General features: G+C 46.1%; 1 protein-coding gene across 1 annotated transcript in view; it reads left to right on the top strand.

Moving 5' to 3' along the window:
* The first annotated feature begins 9,766 nt into the window (after positions 1 to 9,766).
* Positions 9,767 to 21,546, top strand: part of C2CD2 (C2 calcium dependent domain containing 2) — a 39,700-nt gene continuing 27,920 nt past the window's right edge. Inside the window, exons 1-5 of the mRNA XM_032207493.1 lie at positions 9,767 to 9,942; positions 10,021 to 10,168; positions 11,556 to 11,654; positions 20,814 to 20,933; positions 21,387 to 21,488. Coding sequence (XP_032063384.1) covers positions 9,800 to 9,942; positions 10,021 to 10,168; positions 11,556 to 11,654; positions 20,814 to 20,933; positions 21,387 to 21,488 — 612 coding nt within the window. The 5' untranslated portion in view covers positions 9,767 to 9,799. The remainder of the gene's footprint in view (positions 9,943 to 10,020; positions 10,169 to 11,555; positions 11,655 to 20,813; positions 20,934 to 21,386; positions 21,489 to 21,546) is intronic.

Here is a 21,546-nt window from a genome sequence, read left to right as displayed (position 1 = left end):
CAGACCCCACTTGAAGTGCTGCCTTCAGCTCTGGGCCCCCAGCACAAGAAGGATGTAGAATTATTAGAAAGAGTCCAGAGGAGGGCCGCAAAGATGCTCAGAGGGATGAAGCTCCTCTCCTGTGAAGACAGGCTGAGGGAGCTGGGGTTGTTCAGCCTGGAGAAGGCTCAGGGGAGACCTTACAGTGGCCTTCCAGTACCTAAAGGGGCCTGCAGGAAGGCTGGGGAGGGGCTCGGTCAGGGAGCACAGTAATAGCACAAGGAGTAATGGCTTTAAATTAAAGGAGGGTAGGTTTAGATTAGGTATAAGAAAGAAATTCTTCACTTTGAGGGTGTTGAGGCGCTGGCACAGGCTGCCCAGAGAAGCTGTGGGTGCCCCATCCCTGGGGGTGCTCAAGGCCAGGCTGGATGGGGCTTTGGGCAGCCTGGCCTGGTGGGAGGTGTCCCTGCCCATGGCAGGGGGTGGAACCAGGTGGTCTTTAAGGTCCCTTCCAACACAAACTGTTCTATGATAATACTGTCTCTACTTCATGTATATATATATATTTTTTTTTCCATAAGGGGGAATGAAACACCCGGACAGTTGACTGAGCAGATAACCTGCTGAAGCAGTGGGTGACACTAGAGTTTGTCTTATGTCCTTCAGAATGGAGATGTAGCCTTATCTGTGAACCAAAACACACAGCCATGACTTGTTCCTGCATTTCCTATTTAGGCAAGCATTCTAGTGGCATCCAGTAGATTTTTTATTATTTTTTTTTTGGTGGTGGTGGTGGTTGGTTTTTTTGTTTGTTTGTTTTTATCCCCCAAGTAGGATGTGCGGGTTTGGTCTGAAGCTACACGTACTCTGTTTTTGTTCCAAGCTTCCAGTGGTAAAACTAGAAGTTCCTCATATGGGACAAGGACAGACTATGCCTAACTTCTTGGCACTAACAGTGAGGGTGCAAATATCTGGCATGAGCCTGTAATCTGGCATGTGCCTATACTGTTCAATAAAATTGTTTACATTTTCCTACCAGAAGATTTAGATAAAAATCAAAGTAAGGTTAGCTTTTTTTAACGTTGCTGTTAATGAATCAGTGTTAATTTTTATTTTTTTTTTTGGTTGAACACAGCCTGATAGTATTTTTTAATGTCATTGATTCTTGTTTATTTAAAATGACTTGTGAAAAATTGTACTATAAGTGTTGTACATAAGGGGACACTATCAAGAGAAAGGTTGTATACTGTAAAAGTGCTTATCTGTATTAACAATACTTGATATGAATAAAATCAGTTTCAAGACATGAATTGACTCACAACACTTGAGCTGCTTAGGCATGAGAATGCCTACTAAAGGCATCCGCAGTTGTTTCAAGGATGCCTGTAAATTGTATCTGAATTCTGTGGGCTGAGCTTATCTTTCATTTTGCTTTTTCTCTAACTGTTCCAGAATAAAGGACCTGATCTGTTTTTTCCTTTTTTGATTTTTCAGTGATACACCGTACCTTCCAAAGATACAAGCTTCCCACTACTGCAGCCACATGTTCAATTAAAACATGTATGTAAAGGCAGAAAGAAAAAAAAAAAAAACTTTTTGCAAAATAACTTCACAAAAGATGTACAAAATATTCATTTTAAAGCTTCTTCTTGACAGTGTCCCTTTTTAAAAAACAGGAAAATGGAATCACTTGTAGTATTTGGGTGCAGGGGAACAGTTTCCTACAGTTTCTACAAGCTGGAATTATCCAATATATTTGCTATAGAATTTTCCAATTCGTTACGTAAAATCACTTGTCATTTTAAAGCATTATAGAGGTAAGACAAAAGAAGCCGGTTTTATAATCCTGTATACCTTACAGTCATTGTATATCAATTCAATACACCAGTGCTGAATTTTAATTAAGAATGGGTTTTTACTTTTTTTAGGACTGAGACTTACTAGCTTAGGGTAACTTTTTTTCTTTAATGTAATGTAAATCCATTGCTGCTTTGTACAACTTTTTCTACTGTGTGTTTTCTTTACTTAGATCTTGACTAAGAAATGTTGGCGTCCAATAAACTTACACTTTGTTTCTTTTGAATTATCGTGTTTTATACTGGATTCTCTTGGCAAATTGAGATGTTATTGTACATGCCATTGTGCCTGTGGGACTGGAATTTTGTTTACAAAAAGACTTCTTTTGATCTAGTTGTTGAATGCAAATGACAGTTTTTACTTTACTAAAATAATGACTTTTTGTGTGCTTTAGTAAGTGTCTCAGCAAACTTTTTGCTGGAAAATACAAGAAAACTGACTGCTGTAGAAAATCTGATGAAAACTTGAGCTGTGCCCAAATTCTGCTTCCTCTGCAATCAATGATTAAAACAACTTTGTGGAAGCAAGGTTACATTGACTGAGTATCTCTTTCATCTAAAGCTGGATTGAACCAGATGTTTGAAAATACACCGTCAGGAACGGTTATGGTGTTTTGCAGTGCTCTCATCAAAAGCTGTTTTGCAGCATATATTTCCATCTCCAAAAGCCTGTGGGTGAGAATGCAGTGTGTGCGTTCTCATGATGCAGAAAATTTCCTCTATCTTTTGGGAAGGGGGTTTCCTAGGTTACTTTCTTGAAAGCAGATAAGTCACCTGTCTGTGAAAACTAGAGCTGTTTTCTGACTTTTCTGCACTCCACATCTGCCATCCTTTTCCATTTTCCATTGGTTGAACCCACCAACCAATTTCAATCACATTTAATAAGAGGAGCCAAGGCCTCAAAGGAATTAATCTCCAACAAGTTTCATAAAAACCGCTGATGTGGAAGCATAGAAGGGCCTTAGTGGGAAGGGTAGATTAGCAGTGAGAGCATGTGCTTAAGTTACCTGTCCTTTTTACACGTGCGTGCGTGTGTGTGGTGTCTTGTTAGAGTGGGGGAGGCCTGAGGTCAGGTGGAACATACTGGCAGAGCTGAAGTACCACCAAGCATCCAAAATGAAGGGTTGAAAGGGTACTCCAAGGTCAAGAGGATTTGTGCCTTTGATAATCCCTAAATCTCTGTGAAAACAGGGACAAAGGGCACCTGGCCTGTCCCTCCATGGAGCATCCCTGCGTGTCAGAAGATAAGCGAGCTGTAGAAAAAGTGGGGAGAGCTGCTCACTGATCCCCTCACAGAGTGGTAAGTCACCACAAGTTTGGCTCCCTCTTTCTGCTTTCAGCACAAGGAAATAACCTCTACTTCTTTCTGCATCCAGTCAAGATCTACATACAGTTTTCCATCTGTTAATTGTTAAAGAGCATTTGCTCGTTAACATTTGCTTAAATATTTAATATCTGATCTAGAGACCATACAATCTGTATTTGACATAAAAAAATTTTGACATTGGAATTTGACATTGAAGGCAAAGCTAGTTGCTGCTAATAAAGGATCTGCTTTACATTACTTCTGCAGTTATGATACAACCTTTAACAATTTCTTAATGTTAGGTCATCCAGGACCTAGGATGGATACAGCTGGATGTCATGGAGTCCTGGCTGCTGTCATTAACTTAAGCTGATGTTTGAGGGCAACATGCATCTCTCCAATGAAGAGAGATCACTGCTTGTTAAACACGAAGCAGTGATGAGGCAGCATGACCTGCTGGGATTACTAGCATCCAGCGACGCTTCTGCTATAAAGAAGAGACCATGCTGAGTTTTGTAAACTCCACAGGCAGGTGGAGCATTCCTTAATGAACGGCTTGGAGCCCCTGGGGTTTGACACCTTCCAACCCTTTTTGGCTGACAAGAAGCTGCATCCGTTCCTCTATGCTATGAAGACTATCAAATAGTTTAGGGGAAGAAAGATGTCCCTGACACAGCTGATCCTGCAAGGGGAAAGCTAAAGCCTTCCTCCTCTTCACTCATCAATCAACTGAGCAGCCAGGTGCCACCAGAAGGAAACTTAAATTTGTTAGCTTGCATTCAGATTACTTGGTTTCATCAGCAGAAATCTGATAGAAGCATGTCACTGATTTTTTTAAAGATAGAAATGTGAAAAAGCAAGCTCACCATGAGTAAGTATAGAGAAAAATCACTGATAATAAAAAATGAGTTTTAAAGTTGTGTAGTTTTTTTAGGAAGTACTAATGCAGCTCAGAAGGCTTGGGAGAAGAATTACATCAAGCCTGAGATGTAATTAACTCTGTGGAGTTTATGGAGATGATCCTAGAATTTATTATGTGCCTCTAACACTTTGTATGGGCACTAGGAGGAGCCAGAAACAAAGGACTGCATGGTACCATCCACCTGAAAAGCCCCACGTGAATGCACCACACAGACAGGGAACCTCTCCCTCTGTATGTATGTGTGTGTGTCTGCATATAAAAATGTGTGTTTAAAATTGACTCTGTTTTGTGGCAGTTTCTGAGTTTGGAGAAAAATTCCTGTTTAGTCAAAGGCACATTATCTATGCTTTCATCTAAAACCTCTCTTCTGCTTCAGTATTTATTCCTTCCACCAACCAGTATGTTTTCTGCCTGACCACTGAGAGGGGAGAGATGATGTGCATCTCCGGATTCTTTAGTCTTGGCCTCCCTCTTGGGACTTCCAAGGATGCCAGCTTGTCCCAATGGTTTCTGCAGCGCAGACAGTTGTCTGAGAAAATACAAGAGGGTTAACTGTGATTTAACACTAATTATGATAACTTACAGTCAATATAATTGAACATAAGGTGAATTCATGACTGAGGAGTTTAAACTTTTTGGCCATAGAATCAGAGAATCACAGGATATCCTGAGTTGGAAGGGACCCACAATGATCATTGGGCTTTAAGTCCTGGCTCCGCACAGCACCACCCAAAAATCAGACCCTATGGCTGAGAGCACTGTCCAAACATTTCTTGAACTCTGTCAGGCTCGGTGCCATGACCACCTCCCTGGGGAGCCTGTCCCAGTGCCCGACCCCCCTCTGGGTGCAGACCCTCTCCCTAACCCCCAGCCTGACCCTCCCCTGTCCCAGCTCCATGCCGTCCCCTCGGGTCCTGTCGCTGTCCCCAGAGAGCAGAGCTCAGCGCCTGCCCCTCCGCTCCCCTCGTGAGGGAGCTGCAGGCCACCATGAGGCCTCCCCTCAGCCTGCTCTGCTCGGGGCTGAGCAAACCAAGGGACCTCAGCCGATCCTCATACATCGTGCCCTCCAGACCCTTCACCATCTTTGTAGCGCTCCTTTGGACACTCTAATAGTTTTATGTCCTTTTAGTGTGGTGCCCAAAACTGCACACAGTACTCAAGGTGAGGCCACAGCAGCGCAGAGCAGCGCAGGACAACCCTTCCCTTTGCCCACACCATAACACCCTGCCTTCTCCCCCGTCCCTCAAGCAGGCCGCTCAAGCACCACACGCTGCTGCCTCTCCATGCCAGCCCCATGGACTGAGGCTTCCTGGCGCTCTCTGCTGGGGAGAATACAGCTGGCTCCAGCAGGTGAACATCAAGGAGGAAAGAAGAAGCTTGTGTCATGTTTTCCTTTCTAAAAGCTCACGGCGCTTTGCTGAACTCTAGTAAATATCTTTTGGAAGGGTTGCTGTAACAGAAAAACAATACTCTCAAACATACTTCTCCTTCTTTTATTGCATTGCCAGATACAAGTAGTAAAAGGAAGGATCAGCAATTCAAGACACGTGTCATTAACCTTTGTCTCTTTCACAAAGTCGTGACCACTCAGGAAGAGATTATTTACCCAGATATTGTAGCATGGGAAGAGCGCAACCCTACAGAAAAAAGAAAGTAGTTACAATACAACAAAATGTTAAGAAACTTCTAAGATTAATCAATAAAATACTGAGATTTCAATGAATACAAATGTGACAGTACCATTATTTGTGTGGTTGTTGTTTTTTTTCCACATTGTTGTTTGTTTGTTTGTTTGTTTTCTTTTTCTGGATGTATTTTTGGTGCGTGAATAGTTTCAGAAGAAACTACAAGTACCCGAGGTGTACCAAGTTCCTTCCAAGGTAGAACTGAAACGTGGCATTATAGTTGTGCTTTATATCCAACTATGTAATTTGAAATTAATTATGATCAGTCAAAATAAAACACTGTGACCAACTTCTTTTGAACCTTAGCCAATTTGTCAACAATCATATTTATGGTGCATGGCTGTTTTTCAAGATTTTTATTTTCAGGACCATGCCTGTGTATTAATAACATATATAATAACAAAGCTATAAGAGCAATTTCCTGATCTAATGAAAAACTCAGCTCCTGGCAGTGTGCCCTCTTAAGCTCTTAGGAGATGTAGACCTTTGGGCAAAGGAGAACTAAACAACCTAAATGAAATGAAGTCTTTCTACTGATGTCACTATGCAAATACTACCTTTTTTTTTTTTTTCCCAACAGAGATTGGTGCTTGGATAGATCAGATGTCTCCTGATTTTGCAAAAGAACCAAAAATAAGAATAATTAGTCAAATTGAAGGTCCAATGATGTCATCGCCTCAGCATTTTTGTATGTAGTTGAACTCCCTTATTAAGAAGATATTCTCTGGTGGGAGGAGCTGTTCCTGATCAAGAGCCTGCGCTGTGCTAGCCTCATTGCCCCATGCTAGCTCCTAGGTATTAAAGCCTGTTTAGTGGCAACTCCTCTGGTCTCAGGCTGCCGACCTACTTCCAGCAATGCTTCTCTGGGTATCCCACCTGGTCCTTGCTCCAGCCCTTTGCTCTCTTTCTCAGACAGACATCAACGAGTAGGGGACAATGTTTCTGGTATGTCAAGTCATGTGAGACAAGAAGGGTCACAGGTGCCAAATCGCAGCTAGAAAGGAGTTACAGAAAACAGACCAGAGAGTACATGAAAGAGCAGGACAAAATGCAGAAACACATCTTCTGGCTTTAGGATTGTTCCTCTCCCTGCCCCACTACCCCTGAGCAGACTTGCCAGGGTCAGCAGGTAGAAGGATGTGCCTGTTTCCTGCCTCTGGCACTGAGGGTAGAACAGTGGGAACGAGGTTCAAGTGCTATATGTGAAAGTGATAATGGTCCGCACATATATGGGACCAAGTAATGTGCTAAGAGGTCCCGTTTCATGTGTGGAGATTTACAGGTCTGCCCCTTGTTTTGTTTTGTTTTGTTTGTTTTGGTTGGTTTTGTTTTGGTTCTACTTAACAGATTTAGAAATGTAACTGATGACATAACTATGATCTCATCTGACCCTTTTGCCTGCATCTGTACCATGGGACTCAGGGTCACTTTCCAGGTCCTAGGTTTGAGCTCTGCTGTGTCCCAGCCCAAGGCAGGACAGGACCCTGGCACACACCATTCCCCCATTTGCCTGTGCTAAGCCCTAGCCACTGTCCCATCCTCAGGCAACAGATCTGGACATTTCAAACAAATTATTGAGGTCCTAAAATTCTGCCCCCGTTCTGTCTGCAGGAGAACAAGAGCATCTCCAGAAACTTGGATGTATGATGAATCTGGCAGCACTGGTTAACAGGTGAGATATTTTATTTCTGTTCATCTGTCTAGGGTAGCTCTAACAGGAAACCATTCTAGTATAGACCAGGTCATAGCAAGCTACGTGTCTGCAGTTTTCATCTTGCCTTTCTAACACAGCGAGCGAAACAGTTTACAAAATTCAGGCTTCAAAAGACCAAAACGTGGAGGTGTGAGAAAACTGCAATAAATGATGCATTTAAAACTCCCTTGTTCCAGAATCCTTGTGAGATCAACTCTGTACCATTTTCTCTCACTTCACCTTATTTCAATCTTGCTTTGCAGCCATCACTGGTATAGATACATACTTGCTAAGTAAAAAGAAAGCTGAGATTGGGAAATACAAAGGTTCTTTAATAGAAATACAGTGGAGAGCCTAGCAGAAAAGTCAGAATCACACTTCCCAGCTTCAAAGAACGTGGAATTATGAACAACTAATTACTTTACTAATCTCATCCCCAGAGCTATACTTTGATGGGCTAGATCCTGAATGCTCTGAGAGGGCTATTCCAAGTTCACAAGCATATGAAAAGGGAAAGTAATTAAATATTAGCTGCCATATATTTTTGTTATACTTTAAAAGTAAAAACATAGAATATTTATAGTAACAAACTAGTTGATAAAATTCCAGAAAGGGAAACTGTTCTTAATATTTCAGTGTAATCTTTTACATCTTTTTTTCATTTCGTATTCAGTAATGAGTCTCACAACACTCGTGCCAGTTAAAGAAAATTGTCTAGATGGCATATGTGGGGAACTGAAACATGGGACAAGCTAAGGGCACGTTTGTCTGTCATCCTGTAGTACTGTGTTATAAATCCCTGAGCTATCCGCAAACCAGGTGGTACAGCAAAGTGCAATACAAGCAAAGACACCAGGTTTGATCTTAAACTGAACGTTCCCAGCTAATAAATCTGATCTCTCAGCAGGGTCAATTAACCCACGTACGGTGCTGTGCTAATGTAGCAATTGGTTGGATCTCTGGAGATCTCAGCAGCTTGCTCCTTGGTATCCTGTAGGTACACTCTAAATCTCCTGCCAGGAGCCAGGCAGGCAGAAGGCAGCAGGTCAGTAAATGGAGTGTGAGGTTTCCCAGTTCACCAGCAACATGCCATCATGGCAAAGACCACCAAACGGTATCCTGGGCTGCATTAGGAGGAATGTTACCAGCAGGAGTAGGGAGATGATCCTTCCTTACACTCAGCACCAGTGAGGCCAGTGGTGAGGCGGAGTGCTGGGTCCAGTTCTGTGCTCCCCAGTACAAGAGACAGGGACGTGGTGGAGAGAGGGTCCAGCCACAAGGATGATTAAGGGTCTGGAGCATCTCTTAAATGAAGAAAGGAGATGGAGCCAGGCTCTTTGCAGTGGTGTCCAGCACCCCAACAAGAGGCAATGGGCACACAAATAACATGAGGCTCCCTCTGAGCAGCAGGCAGCACTTCAGGAGCCCTGGCACAGGCTGCCCAGAGAGCTGTGGGGGCTCCTTGGGGATCTCCAGAAGCCGCCTGGGCCTGGCCCTGGGCAGCCTGTTCTGGGTGGCCCTGCTTGGGCAGGGCTTGGAGCAGGTGGCCTCCAGGGGTTCCTTCTCACCTCAGCCACTTGGTGACTCTGTAATGTACTCACTTATGTACTCACTTCCTTTTTTTTTTTTTTTTTTAACCTTTGCTTCTAGCTATGAATCAGCCTGAAAGCGTCCAGCACACAAGCATTTGCAGTGTGGTCTGCGAGCCTGCACAACTTCTGCACCTCAACATCTGCCACCCTTGGGCTCCCCCGACAGAGCCCTGTCGATTTCCCTCTGTGGCCCACGGCACACACCCAGAGATCTGGAACCCCAGTTTCCAGCTAAGAAAGGGCATTTCTGCCCTGTAAAGCAACAGTCTGAACTTGAGTGGTGCAAGAAGTTAAAGCGGTGTTTCAGTGCCAGCCTCAGTGACTTCACCACGGGTTGTTTTTGGGCATGGCTTGGGCAAAATAACACACACAGGTGAGAGGTTCCCTGCCTAGGAGTAGGTCAGTGTGAGACAGAGGGCGAGCAGGCACAGCAAAGCAGAACAAAACCGAGGACACAGCGATAGGGCAGCGCCCCAAAACACCCCAAAAATGGGGGAAACTCGCGTCTACACGAAGCGGGGAGGGGGCACGCAGCGCCTGGATGGCGGCAGCAGGGGCCGGGCCCGGCCTCCCTCCCCTCAGCGCCCCGGCGGCGGGGGCGGGCGCTGCGGGCGCCGAGGGCGGTGCCGGGCGGGTCCCGGGGCCGCCGCCGGCCGCTGGGTGCGGGGGGGACGGGGACACAGGGACACGGGGACGGGCTCGGGCTCGGGCTGCGGCGTGGTGGTGGCGGTGGGGGCTGGTATCGCGGCTCCCATTATGGTCAGCCATGGCGGGGCTGGCGGGCGGGCTGGGCGAGCTGCGCTGGTACGCGCTGGTCGCCCTCTTCGTGGCGGCGCTGGCCACGCTGGCCGTCTACCTGGTGCAGTACGCGCTGCTGGCCCTGCGCGGGTGGCGGCGGCGGAGGACCCCCAAACAGCAGCAGGAGCAGCAGCAGCACCACCACCACCATCAGCAGCAGCAGGAGGAGCAGCAGCAGCAGTCCCAGCAGCAGCAGCAGCCCCCGTGGCGGCCTCGGGACGAGCTGCTGGAGGAGGGCGGCTCGGTGCTGGGCTGGGCGCTGTCGCTGGGCAGCTGGCGGCGGCAGTGGCGGCGGGCATGGGTGGCGGCGCTGCGCGACGAGGCGGCGGCCAGGGCGGTGAGTGCCGGCCGGGGAGCTGCGGGGAGGAGGTGGGGGGGGGACGGCACGGGGCGAAACCCGGACCCGGGCCCTCCGCGCTCAAACACCGCCCCGCCGGCCGCCTGCGGGGCTCCCGGGTGCCTGCGGTGCAGGGCGGCGGAGGGGAGAGCCCTCGGTGGGGCAGCGGGGGTTGGGGGGGGGGTGGCTGTGCAGCGAGGTTTAGGGCAGCAAATGTCCCAGTTGTGGGGACTGCGAGCTGGCTGCTTTAGTGGAAAGGGCTGGGGATGAACGAGCCGGTGCTGCTGCGTGGCGTAAGCCTGGGAAGGAGCCTGCCCGCAGCACTCCTGGTGCCGGCAGGGCTCCGTGTGGCCGGGCAGCAGCGAGCCGGGGCTTGCCGTGCACGGTGGGGGAGGCTGGGGCAGGAGGAAGAGCCGGGCAACATGTGTGCCTGGGAGATAAGGAGAGCAGCGCGGCGTGCGGGAGGAAAATACGGCGTCCTCCGGGCTTGCACGGCTCGGAGAGACTGGGTTAAGACGCGAGGGTTTGCTGCTGGAAGGGGAGAGCCGAAAGGATTTGGGAACAGGTGCTGGGAAGCGGAACGGAGAGGCCAGCAGCAGCGTCCTGTCCCCAGCCAGAGAGCGAAGCCGCCGAGCCGGGCGTGCAGCTGGAGAGCCAGCAGCTGGAGCGGTGTCTTGCGATGAGTTCACCGCCTGGCACTGCAGCACCGCGCTGCTCCCCAGCACCACGCAGCTCGCCAAATCCCTGCCGGCCTCTGCGCTGCTGCGCCGGCATGCGCACCGCCTGGGGAATGCGATAGCTGCTGCCCCAGGAGCGTGACCTCACCGCCAAAACCTGCGCCTGCTGCCCTGCTGCTGCTGCCAACGCCGAGTAGCTGTCAGCGCTGCCGCTTCCACGCACCAGCAAGGCCTGGGGAAGGGCTCGTCCCTCACCTCTGCAAGCTGGGCGTTGGGTTTTCTTAGTTTTGGTGTAGACTTGAGCAGCTGCATGACCTCCCTCCCCCCCCCCAAAAAAAAAAATATATATTTTATTGCTAGGCCAAACCAAAAACGCTCGTGGAGCATAACTCTGGTTAATCCTTATCAGGAAGAGCAGTTTCGCTGAGCTCTGTCGCTGCGCATGGGCTTCACCCTGCAGCATGTTGTATACCTTCATATTCTGTACAGTGAAAGATGATTAGGCCTGTATGTATGTCCTAAGTATAGGTTTTCAGGCTCTACCTTGTATTACATGGTGAGCTGTCACACAATTAAAACACGTGAGTTTTGACATAGGCTTGCAGTTCTGTCGCTGGTTCTTCCAGGATCTTTACAGGCCATGAATTTTCATCACCCCTTTTCAAGTGATGGGTTTGTCAGCTAATCATGCTTCTCTTCTTCTTTCTTAGGATTCACAATTGCTGACATTTGAGGAAGATGACCGACCAGAACCACTTGAGCTAGCAGTTAAACAAGTTGTTAGTGTGGTAAAGTCAGCTCAAGAGAAGGTAAACTTAATTTTTGTTTTGTTTCAGTTTACTTTTTAGCAAGAAGTATAACTTTTTGTATGAGTGTCAGCAGGAGTTTGATTTCTCAGTACTTTGAGCATTTGACCTGATGAGTTTGTGGAGGCTGGTAAGGGACTGCCTCTCTAATGAGCCTGTGCAAACTCTTTGCATTGATTCACTTCTTGTGCAAGTCATGAACAGCGTGCTCCAGGGCTTCTACCAAATGAACAATAACTAGAGCTATGCCAAGTTTATAGAAACACCTTTTGTCACCTCCTACAGCAGCCTTCTCCCACCCCCCGTCATTACGGCTCCCCATCTTATTGTTGAAGCGTGGGGTGGGGAATTCATGAAGAAGGAAAGGGACACTTCTCCTCTGGGACAGGAAAGCATCTTTGTCTGCCTCTTGCTTGCTGTTTGTGTGGCTGATTACAGGTTTGTTTCATGAGTCCCAGCCAGATAAGGATCAGTGGGGCAGGTGCAGAGTCCTCAGGGTGACATTGTGGCTACCGAATCCTATATTCAGTGAGGAAGGGATTGTTTGCTTCTTCCTCGCCCACCCCCCCAGCACCTACCAGGAAGTGTTTTTTCCCACACTTAGTGCACACAATATTAAAATAAGGCAGAATGTGGCTCTTAAAATAGTGTACAGATGCCTTAAAAGGAAAAAAACGGTTGTGTGCTTATTAGCAACGACAACTTTTGCGTTTTCATCCTAGTTACTGTAACTACTAGTCAACATGCACTGATGCTTCAGGCACCTGAATCAGTTTAGCTTAATACTTCTAGTTCTGCTTTGTTGTTTTTGTTTGCTTGTCTGATTTAAATGTTAAGCAGCTATACTGTGATTCCTTTAAAAACTATGCATGCTCATCTGTCTGATACTCAACTTAAAGTCACACCCTGATTGATCAGTGGCAGCTGGGGGTTGCCGGTGTGTAAAGACATTTGTGCACTTGCTCTCTAGCCTTGATTCAATTTTTTTTATTTTTTTTTTCCTACCAGTGCTCCCTGCCCCAGCAGTTAGGGCTAGCGAGATTGAAGCTCTCTCCCCCCTTGGCAAAGTTGTGATGTTTCAGTAGCGTTGGCCCCACAGTGGCCTGAGGCGGGTGAGCTGCTGTGGCGTTGCATAAAGCCATGCTGTGGGGCTGCTCTCTCGCCCTGTTCTACCTGGAGCTTTGTGCTGTTGCCTGCAGTCCCCTGGTCCTTGTCTGACCTTGGGTTGAGCCATTTCAGGATGCTAATGGAGCTGTTAATATTGCAACCAGCAATCTAATGGGGTTTCATAGCAGCTTGAAGCAATATAAGCACTTTTTAAAATGTATTGGATTAAGACAGTTTTGCTTATGTAAATTGGGTTGTTCTGAATTGCGCCAAAACCTGTTTCCATAATCGTGTGCGTAGCTGGTAGAAAAATTGCTCTGAACTATTCGTACGCCTTCAGTTAAGGTATAACCTGAATAATTTATTTGGATTTCAGTATGTAATAGCCTTGGAATTGCACTCGGGTGCTACTTTCACTCCTTCACTAAATTTGTACCTTTCTCTAAACACCTCAGGAGTTTTCTCATGTGATAATTCTCTCTCTTATGTACTCTTCAGGAAATACCAAAGGTCCAAAGTTTTGGATTTATTTTTTTTTTTCCCCTGCTCTTCAAACCCTTAATCTTTGCAAGCATTACCAGAAAACACAACATGAAATTGAAATCTCTCTTGGCAGCTTGTCCAGGCTCAGGCCTCTGGTCTGACTGGCTCTGAATGTGGCTTGTGACCATATGCTGCTTGTTTATCAATGCTGTAGCGTCCCACAGAGCTCTGCACTTGCCTGGGGCATAAGCTGGCACAGGACTGCTTTCCTGTAACTGGTTCAGCATGCTGCTTTACTTGTGATCTGGGTAGCGAGAGCGTATAGGAGCCTTGGTCAGCAGCCAGGGCTTGATTTATTGCACGTCGTTTCTAAATAGGTATTTTGAAGACTTTGCATCAGAGAGGCTGTGGTCATCAAAGGAAACAGAGGAATGAGGGTGAGAGTTCAAAATCTGTAACCGTGGGATGCAGAGGTGTGGCGATGGATCCCCGTGGCACACTTCTCTTTTGTGGTGGATAGTTTTATCCTCTTGAGTGCTGGGCCATGGAGCACACCAGAGGAGGGTCCTGCATGGTGCTGGGTGCGAGCCTCGTGCCTGGCAAGGCTCGCCTGCGCTCACGCCAAATCAATACAGGATTGCCAGACAGGCTGTCACTGTTATATTACCGCTGACAGCCCTGTTTATGAGCAGGACGCGCTCCGACACGTGCTGTCCTGAGGTGCATGCGGCTGTCCTTGCCTTGAAGGAGCTCGAGGCTGTAAAAGCGGCGTGTGTTGGCCGATGCGAATGGTGTCAGGGAAGCTGCTGGCTATGAACTTGGCAAACGCCACTGTGATCGTGATGGAGCTGCTCCGTGGAGGAAGGTTACACCGCGCTGCCTCTCGACAAAGCCTCTATTTATACGTAGCTGTCGCTCCAGATTTGGGCCAGAGCCTAAACATATAGAACGAAGAGGCCTGTTTTCATTGTGTGGTGTTGGCTGTTTTGTTTCAATAAAGTAAACATTAGCAATATTCTCAGCTGATCCTGCCAACCTTTCCATTACTGCAGTCTATTTTCAGAGGCTTTGAACTTCCCAGAAACAATAAAAGGCTACAGGGAAGACAATTCTCTTGTTGCGAGCTTGGCACGGAAGGGTTTAGGCAGAGCAAACTTCCAAGTCTGTTCCCTAACCGTAAAACTGGAGCAAAAATCCCCTCCTTTTCAAGCTTAAACAGAGCTGAGAAATGCCTTCAGAGGGCCCACTGCTCACTTTTCCTTTCACAAGTGGTTCGTGAGAAGTTGCTGTAAGAGGAGTGAATGCCCCACATCGCGTTAGGCATTAGCAAATAGAAAAGCTAACGGGAAGCCTTGATATGATGGATCTCATTGGGAGAAGTCGTGGAGGGGAAGGAGGGCTACTCTGCAGGCTGACAAAAAGGCCTCGTTCAACCGCGTGGCTGTTGCAGCTTCATCCTCGTCTCCCTTTGCTTCCAGCTGGCAGCCCGTGCTGGCATCCTGCCGCAGCTCACCCACCTCCACTCGCTCCAGAGCAAGTGAAGGCATTGCGAAGCAAAGGCTGTTTTCCACCGCAGGAGAGGCTGTTTTCTCGTCCTGAATGCTACAGCATTACCTGGGATTCGTCCCTGGTTGTGTACATGTGTTTATCGACGATTAGTGTTGGTGGGCTGAACCGCCCTGACCACCACGTGCCATCTCTGTTGTCCTTTAACTCCTTCTTGTGCTTCGGAAGGTGTCCTGGAGATTTGCTCTTTTAATTATTGTTTGCTTGTTTTGTATTTATTATTTTTTTTTTACAACCTTAAGAGGAATCATAGCCTATGCAGCTATTTTTTGTATATTTTTTTTTTCCTGTACTAGCATAATCCTTTATCCTGACGGTATTTACTTTTTTTTCCCCTGGTGCTTTCTGTCACTAAGTACATTATGGAGGAGTTACGTTTCCTTCCAGCCTTTGTTTGGCTTGGGTAAATAAGGTGTTCCTCAAGTCTCCTTTCGCAGTGCTGGTTTGCCAGTCACGCCTTTGCGTCCGGTCTCTGCAGCCGCTCCAGTTGGATTCGTGTTCCTTGAACGTGGTGGCTAAAGTGAAGCACAGCACAACAAGGTCTCCCTGTGTGTTGAGATTGACTGCTTCCCTGTGCCTCCGACAGCTCTTCCCAATGCATTTAAGGCTTCTCATCTGCCTCTCCTGCGGCTGCCTCACACCGTGGTTGACTTGATACATCCAGGTTTCTCTTACTTTGGTTTTCTCCTAGTGATACTGCCTCTATAGAGTGGAGCTTATTTCTTGATTCTGGCACACATGCTCTGAATTTGGTGTTACATTTCTCTTCTAGTCATCAAGGTTTTTCAGCTTTTCTGTGTAATGTCCTTATCTCCCTTTATATTGCTGCCTCCCAGCTTTCTTTCCTCAGTTCATATTTTCTTTCAGTTTTCTGCTGACGAGTTTTGGACATAGGTTCCTTGTTAAAACAGGCAAGACAGCATAATAGATCTAACCTACCTAGGAACTGAGTTTCTTGTCAAAGGAAGACATCCAGGCTGGGATTTGTTTGCTTCAGTGGCGATAATGCTGGTTTTGGCACTGTTAGGCAGCTGCAGGTGCTCGTGGTCCTCCTGCAGGTTTGTGCCACATCTGCCAGCAAGTGCCAGGGGTACCCTAGCACCCCAGTGCCTTTCTCCAAGTTACGGTAGGACAAGCTGGCAAACCTTTCTTGCATTTTTTGTCTTCCATTTGTATCAGTGTCTTCAGCTATGCCACCTTCTAAGTTGCTTGTTTAACATGCATGTTAGTGAGGCCAAACTACCCGGTCTATTTCTGGTGTTTATTTTCCACCTTCTTAAATATAGGTACTGCTTCTTGTCCTCCCACCAGCTCATGATCGCTTGGCCTGATAGGCTGATTGAAAAGTCTACCTCTCGTGTCTGCTTCTACTCCCTGATTGTTGTTTTTAACCACCCTTCCCCCTGCCCTTTTTTCCACTGCTTTGAATTTGTCTGCCTGTCAGACACAAAGGAATGGATAAATTCGCTTGGTGTATCAGTTTTTGTTTTGCTTCTGTTGCTCCTGTGGTGTCTCCTCCTCCTGTGCACTCATTCCGTCATTCACCCTGCCTTCATCCCTGTGCTTATTGTCACTTTGGAAAACTGATCTGAGGTTTTCTCATTATATTTGCAGGCAGACTTGCTTTGATACCAGCTTCTTAAAATCAGCTACTAGCTGTGCCTGGGTTAGACATTGCGTTTGTGTTCTGTCCTTGATTTTGTCTGTCACATTTAATGAGCTGCTCGAGTGAAGATGGAATGGCGTAGAAGCTACAGAAAGCCCCTCAAGAAGTTGATGTACAGGCTCGCTTAGCCAAGGAAGGTGGTGTAATTCTCCTCTCAAACAGCTGAGCGTAATGACTGTGAAAAGGCAGAAGTTTCTGACTGGAAAAGTTTCCTGTGGGGAGGTTTTAAGCTGAGCACGCAAACCATCTTTGTGGCCGTGGACAAGATAACATGTCTGTGACAGAATGAGGGCCTTCTCTTTCTCAGAGCGGTAATCCAGAACCAAAATTGGAAATTGTGGGGCTCCTAAATCTCATAGCATCCCGATACCTGCAGTTGAGATGAAAACAGCATTCACTGCGTTGCTGCCTCAGGGTATACTTGTTTCTTGTGCAAACTTTTAAAGATTTTTATTGCTTACATGGTACTGATACATGTTTCTTGGCCTCGAGTAACTTGTTCTTTCTTGAAGTAGATGCTAAACGCAGTAAAACTGATTTCTGTCCAGAGGAAAACCAATCAGGCCCGTAACATCGGGAGTTTTACACATGCACACGATACAGTCAGGCTTGGGGAAGGTGGAGAAGAACTTCTTCTGCTGGACTGTATGAACTTCCTTCTGAAATCATGGCCATTCATCATCCCTTTTACCACAGGAGGGGCTCTCCTGTCTCGCACAGAGAGATGGGGAAGAAGGGCTGATCTGGAGGAGTAACAGCAAGTCTGTGTGTGAAGCACAAATCTGTGTGGTGACAGGAACAATACTGAAACATCTCAAGGCAAGAGGACAGCCTGAGTGACAAGGAGAGGCATCCTGATTCTCCTTGAACTGAAGTAGCTTTTGCTGAAAGGAGAGAAGCTGAAATTCTGCAGCTCTGTCCAGAGGAACTGCAGAGTCAAGATAGAGAGGGGAAAGGCAGAGCAGGAGGGCAGGACTTTGGTAGCTATGAGCACACATGTTCGGGCACTTCAGTTACTTGGAAAAATATTTGTCTTACTCTGACTGTAATGTTTCTTCAGTCTTGTTCCTTCTTGTTTGCCTCGAACAGTGTTTTAGGGTAATTTTACTAATAACTTTAGAGGAAGGGCTGGGAGCCACTGCTGGATAGAAGATCCTCAAAGTGCACAGAGAGATGCCTTGCTGGTGGTGGAGTGTCTGTCCATGGGGAGATGCTGGTGTGATAAGGCACTTTGGTCTTGCTGGTGGAAGAGTCCTGGTGTCTTTGTGCCACTGCTTCACCTTACCCTTCTACTGCAAGAGTACGAGGTCTTGCTTGTCCAGCTACAAGATAGCGAAGGCGAAGAGCTGGAGCATAACCCCTCTGGGAATCCAGAGTTAGCCAGCCACAGCTGCTGTGCAGTGGTACAAGGTCTTCATTTTAAAAGAAATTTTGTTATAGAAACTACAGGTTTTCTAGCCTCCATTGAAAGTGAAAGGTTGGTGACCAGGCATGTCCTTTGTGTGGAAGGGTGGGAAAGGGAAATGAGGAAGATAAGTGAAGTTGGAGAGCAATTTACCAGTCCAGATGCTACTATTTTCTCATGAAAATCTACTCTCCCTCTTTTTCTGTTAACCAGACGGGTGCTTTGCCTGACCTTCCCTTTACCTGCTGGCAAATGCATTTTGTCTCTAGCTAGAGCTTTGCAGGATATGAATGAGCTGGGGTTTTTGGTGGTTGCTCTTCACTGGCTCAGAGAAAGGGAATTTGAGGAAGCAGGCTGGATGGGGCCATGGTGGAAGAAGAACACAGCACAGGAAGCTTCGGTATTTTTATTTATGTTGCTATTCTGGAGCAAATGGCCTATATATTTCTGCTCAGGTCTATCAAAAGAATCTGCTACATTTCTAAAGAAATGTCACTTGCGAAGAGAAGTGGCAGTTGCGGTCTCTTGCTAGTAGGCAGCATCTTAGATGAAAACAGAACCTCTTTCTCTTCAAGTTTTTACCAAGAATTCTACTTTCTCGGTGTTCTTACTCTGTAAACCATCGTGCTGCTCCAGGTACTCCAGTTTTTGTGTGATATATGTAATTTTCTGTCAACAAACAGGGAAACACTCCTTTTTGTGATTGGACTCAAACAGGCTCCTGTGCCTGAAGACCACAGTTTCTTTCTCAAAAGTAAGGAGAGAAAGGGAATATTTGCTGGGTGACATTGGCAGAAAATAAAAAGCCCAAATGCTAGCAGTACGTGCTCCTAAGCTACTGGTACAAATATTAGCAGATGATTTTGGCATATCTCAACAGGGTAGAGAAAGAAAAGTAGAAGTTCCGCCACTTGGATCATGTTTCCATCTTCTACTTGAAAGTGAAAACAAAAGCAAAAAGTTGCACATGAACACATCTACGCATTCTTCTACCACGCTTTTGTTTGTTTTATTTAAAGCAGTAATCAGCTGTGTACCTGGTAACCCTGTCTCTTAGATGTCCAGAAGCTCCAGACGAATGGCCCTGCACCACATGTGCAGCAGGTCCAACTTGTTCTGAAGGCATGAACTTCCCATGCATGTGTGGGTCAGATGTGTATGGGTGGTAAACCGCCGTGCTTAGGATATGCAAGTGTCAGCAGTATTTGCATCAGACCTGTCCTTTTTCTCTTCTCTGCTCTCCATAAAGAGGAAGGACCTGTCATTTTCTGTCATCTTTAAGGAAAAAAACATGCTAATCCATCCTCATTGTGAATGAATTGAGTGATTCTGTGTTTTGACTCAACTACAAGTAAAATGAGCAGTTAGGGGTTTTGGTCTTGTTAGCTATAAAAAACGCTTAAAACTCTTTTCTGTTATGTCCTAATTGTGGCTGCTTATGGTGATTATATGGGATTAAGGGACATAAATCAGCTTTGAGGGAATTTAGGTTTTGGGAAAGAAGAGAGGTGAGGGAAGCAGATTTTTCCCACTTCCCACCTAGAGTTTGCAGAAGACAAACCTGAAAAGGCAAATCTCGATGCTCATGGGTGTGGTTGTGATAGTTATTTGTCCTGTCCACTCCCTCCCCCTGCTCCTTTGTAATTTCTCCCTTAATAGATGTGCTCAGAAGCCCTTGATGGTGCTCTGGTGCTTCTTACAATGTATCCAATAGAGCCCTGGGAAATGGGCTGTGTATTTAAGGAGAGACTGATAAGAATCTTCCTTAGGTACATGATTCATTTTAAACCTTCAGCTTTAGTTCCAGTGCTTGTAAGTGCAGCAGTAAGTGCACAAACATAATTCACTGGCGTATGTGCAGAGTCTCCCTCAAACAAATCTTGCAGCAAATGATTTGTGCATCGCATTAACCTGGTTAACTTGGCCTGAATCCATCCGAGGAGCATTTAACTCACCTTTCCAGTGGTGGAGCTGTGGGACAGTAACCACAGAGGAACTGTGATGAGCAGCTGTCTTCAACCAGCAGAGGCTGCAACTTTGCAAAGTGAACTTCTCTCCCTGGCTTAATGCATGACTTTTGACTTCTGTACCTGGGGGCTTCCTCTGCTGCCAGGTGCTTTCTGCATGTTCGTGGGACTTTGAGCACCAGCTCAAAACCTCAGTTACTTTCAAGAGGAAGAGGGAAAAACGACAACAAAAAACCATTCTGTGTTTGTAAACTCACTGTGATAACAGGTTAAATTGCTGCTTATAAAGCTCAGGGCGTGTACTTAAGTAAGTGTATGGCATACAGGCTTGTCCCACACATTTAGCTTTACCACCAACGCTCAGTGCCTTTCTTGGTTTGGTCAAAGACTCAAACTTTTAAAGGCTTCTGCCCATCACCACCCCAGTGGTGGAATTACTCAATCCTCTCAGCAGCAGCATTATGCCAAAGTTTCACGTTTGTAGGATACCGCTAAAATAAATCTTGCCCAGTTCATTGTAATGGGTTGAATGTTTGGTAAAAACAGCCATCCTATGATAGGATGCCTGGTTCTGGGTAGGAAAGGAGGGAGAACAAACTTGTTTGCATCCACAGTACAAAATTTAGATCTTAGAGATTCTAACGTATAGGTCTGTGAAACACAAGGAGTCTTCGTCAGGTGAAGAGTTATCTTGTGTTATATAACACAAAAGAAATTTTGGAAAATGCCAGAATTCTCAGGTATTAATCCAGAAGTGCATGTTTGAACTGCAGTGTTTGGAACTGAATGTGTAGAAGGAGGTAGGGATGTTAATGAAATTGCCTGGAAATCTTCCAGCTGCAGAACGTAGCATAATTCTGGTAGCCTAAAATCCCTCATTTTCTGAGTTGCTTTCTTGCTTTCACCATTCTTCCGAAGACTAAATTATTTTTCTCTTCCTTTGCCTCTTCCCCCTTTAATTTCTTTAGGTGGTTTCTTGTAATGTTGTGGGAGATTCCATTACGTTTGTTTTCAGTGTCTCATGTACTTCACCTGAAGCTGCAGAAAGCCAGTCATACAGTGTGAAACTGTCTCCAGTTTACTTGCAGGTAAGGCATTAAGTATTATTCTCTTTTTTTTTTTTTTTTTTTTATTCTCTTGTTACATCTTATCTCCCAGTTCAGCTGAAAGATCTGAAAGATGGTATCAGGTTTTCACCTCCTGTTTGAAAAATTCATGTAAGCTCATCTGAACTCCAGTAAAACATTTAATAATGTTACAGTTCTATCTGGGGTGAGTTATAAATTCATGAATTAAGCCTCTTCTTTAGGACAACTGGATAAATAAAGCTTTGGGTAGATTGTTGAGATATGTAGAACAAAATTACCATTTATAACTGGCATATGCTCTCAAGTAACTTTTGGTTTCTTAGACTGTCACTTGGGCACATGCTGACTCAGCAACAGGTATTCTTCCTTTGGTGAGCATCAGCGTGGAGCTTGACTTAAAATTTCTTTAAATGTTACCAGAACCCTCTCCGATAACTTCTTTCCTATCCACAGCTTCAGCTCTACGTGAAAGACAAAGGAGATGATGTCAAAGTTGAGTGGGTCCTCATTAATACCGATGAAACCAACTTTGAAATCCAGCCAACAGGGCAGGAGGTCAGTCAGTAAGTTTTATTTGTTGCAACAAATGCAAAGGTGCACTTCAGACGTGGAG

This window comes from Aythya fuligula, chromosome 1 (genome assembly GCF_009819795.1).
Source record: "Aythya fuligula isolate bAytFul2 chromosome 1, bAytFul2.pri, whole genome shotgun sequence".
Classification (NCBI taxonomy): domain Eukaryota; kingdom Metazoa; phylum Chordata; class Aves; order Anseriformes; family Anatidae; genus Aythya; species Aythya fuligula.
This window is presented reverse-complemented; position numbering and strand designations above follow the sequence as displayed.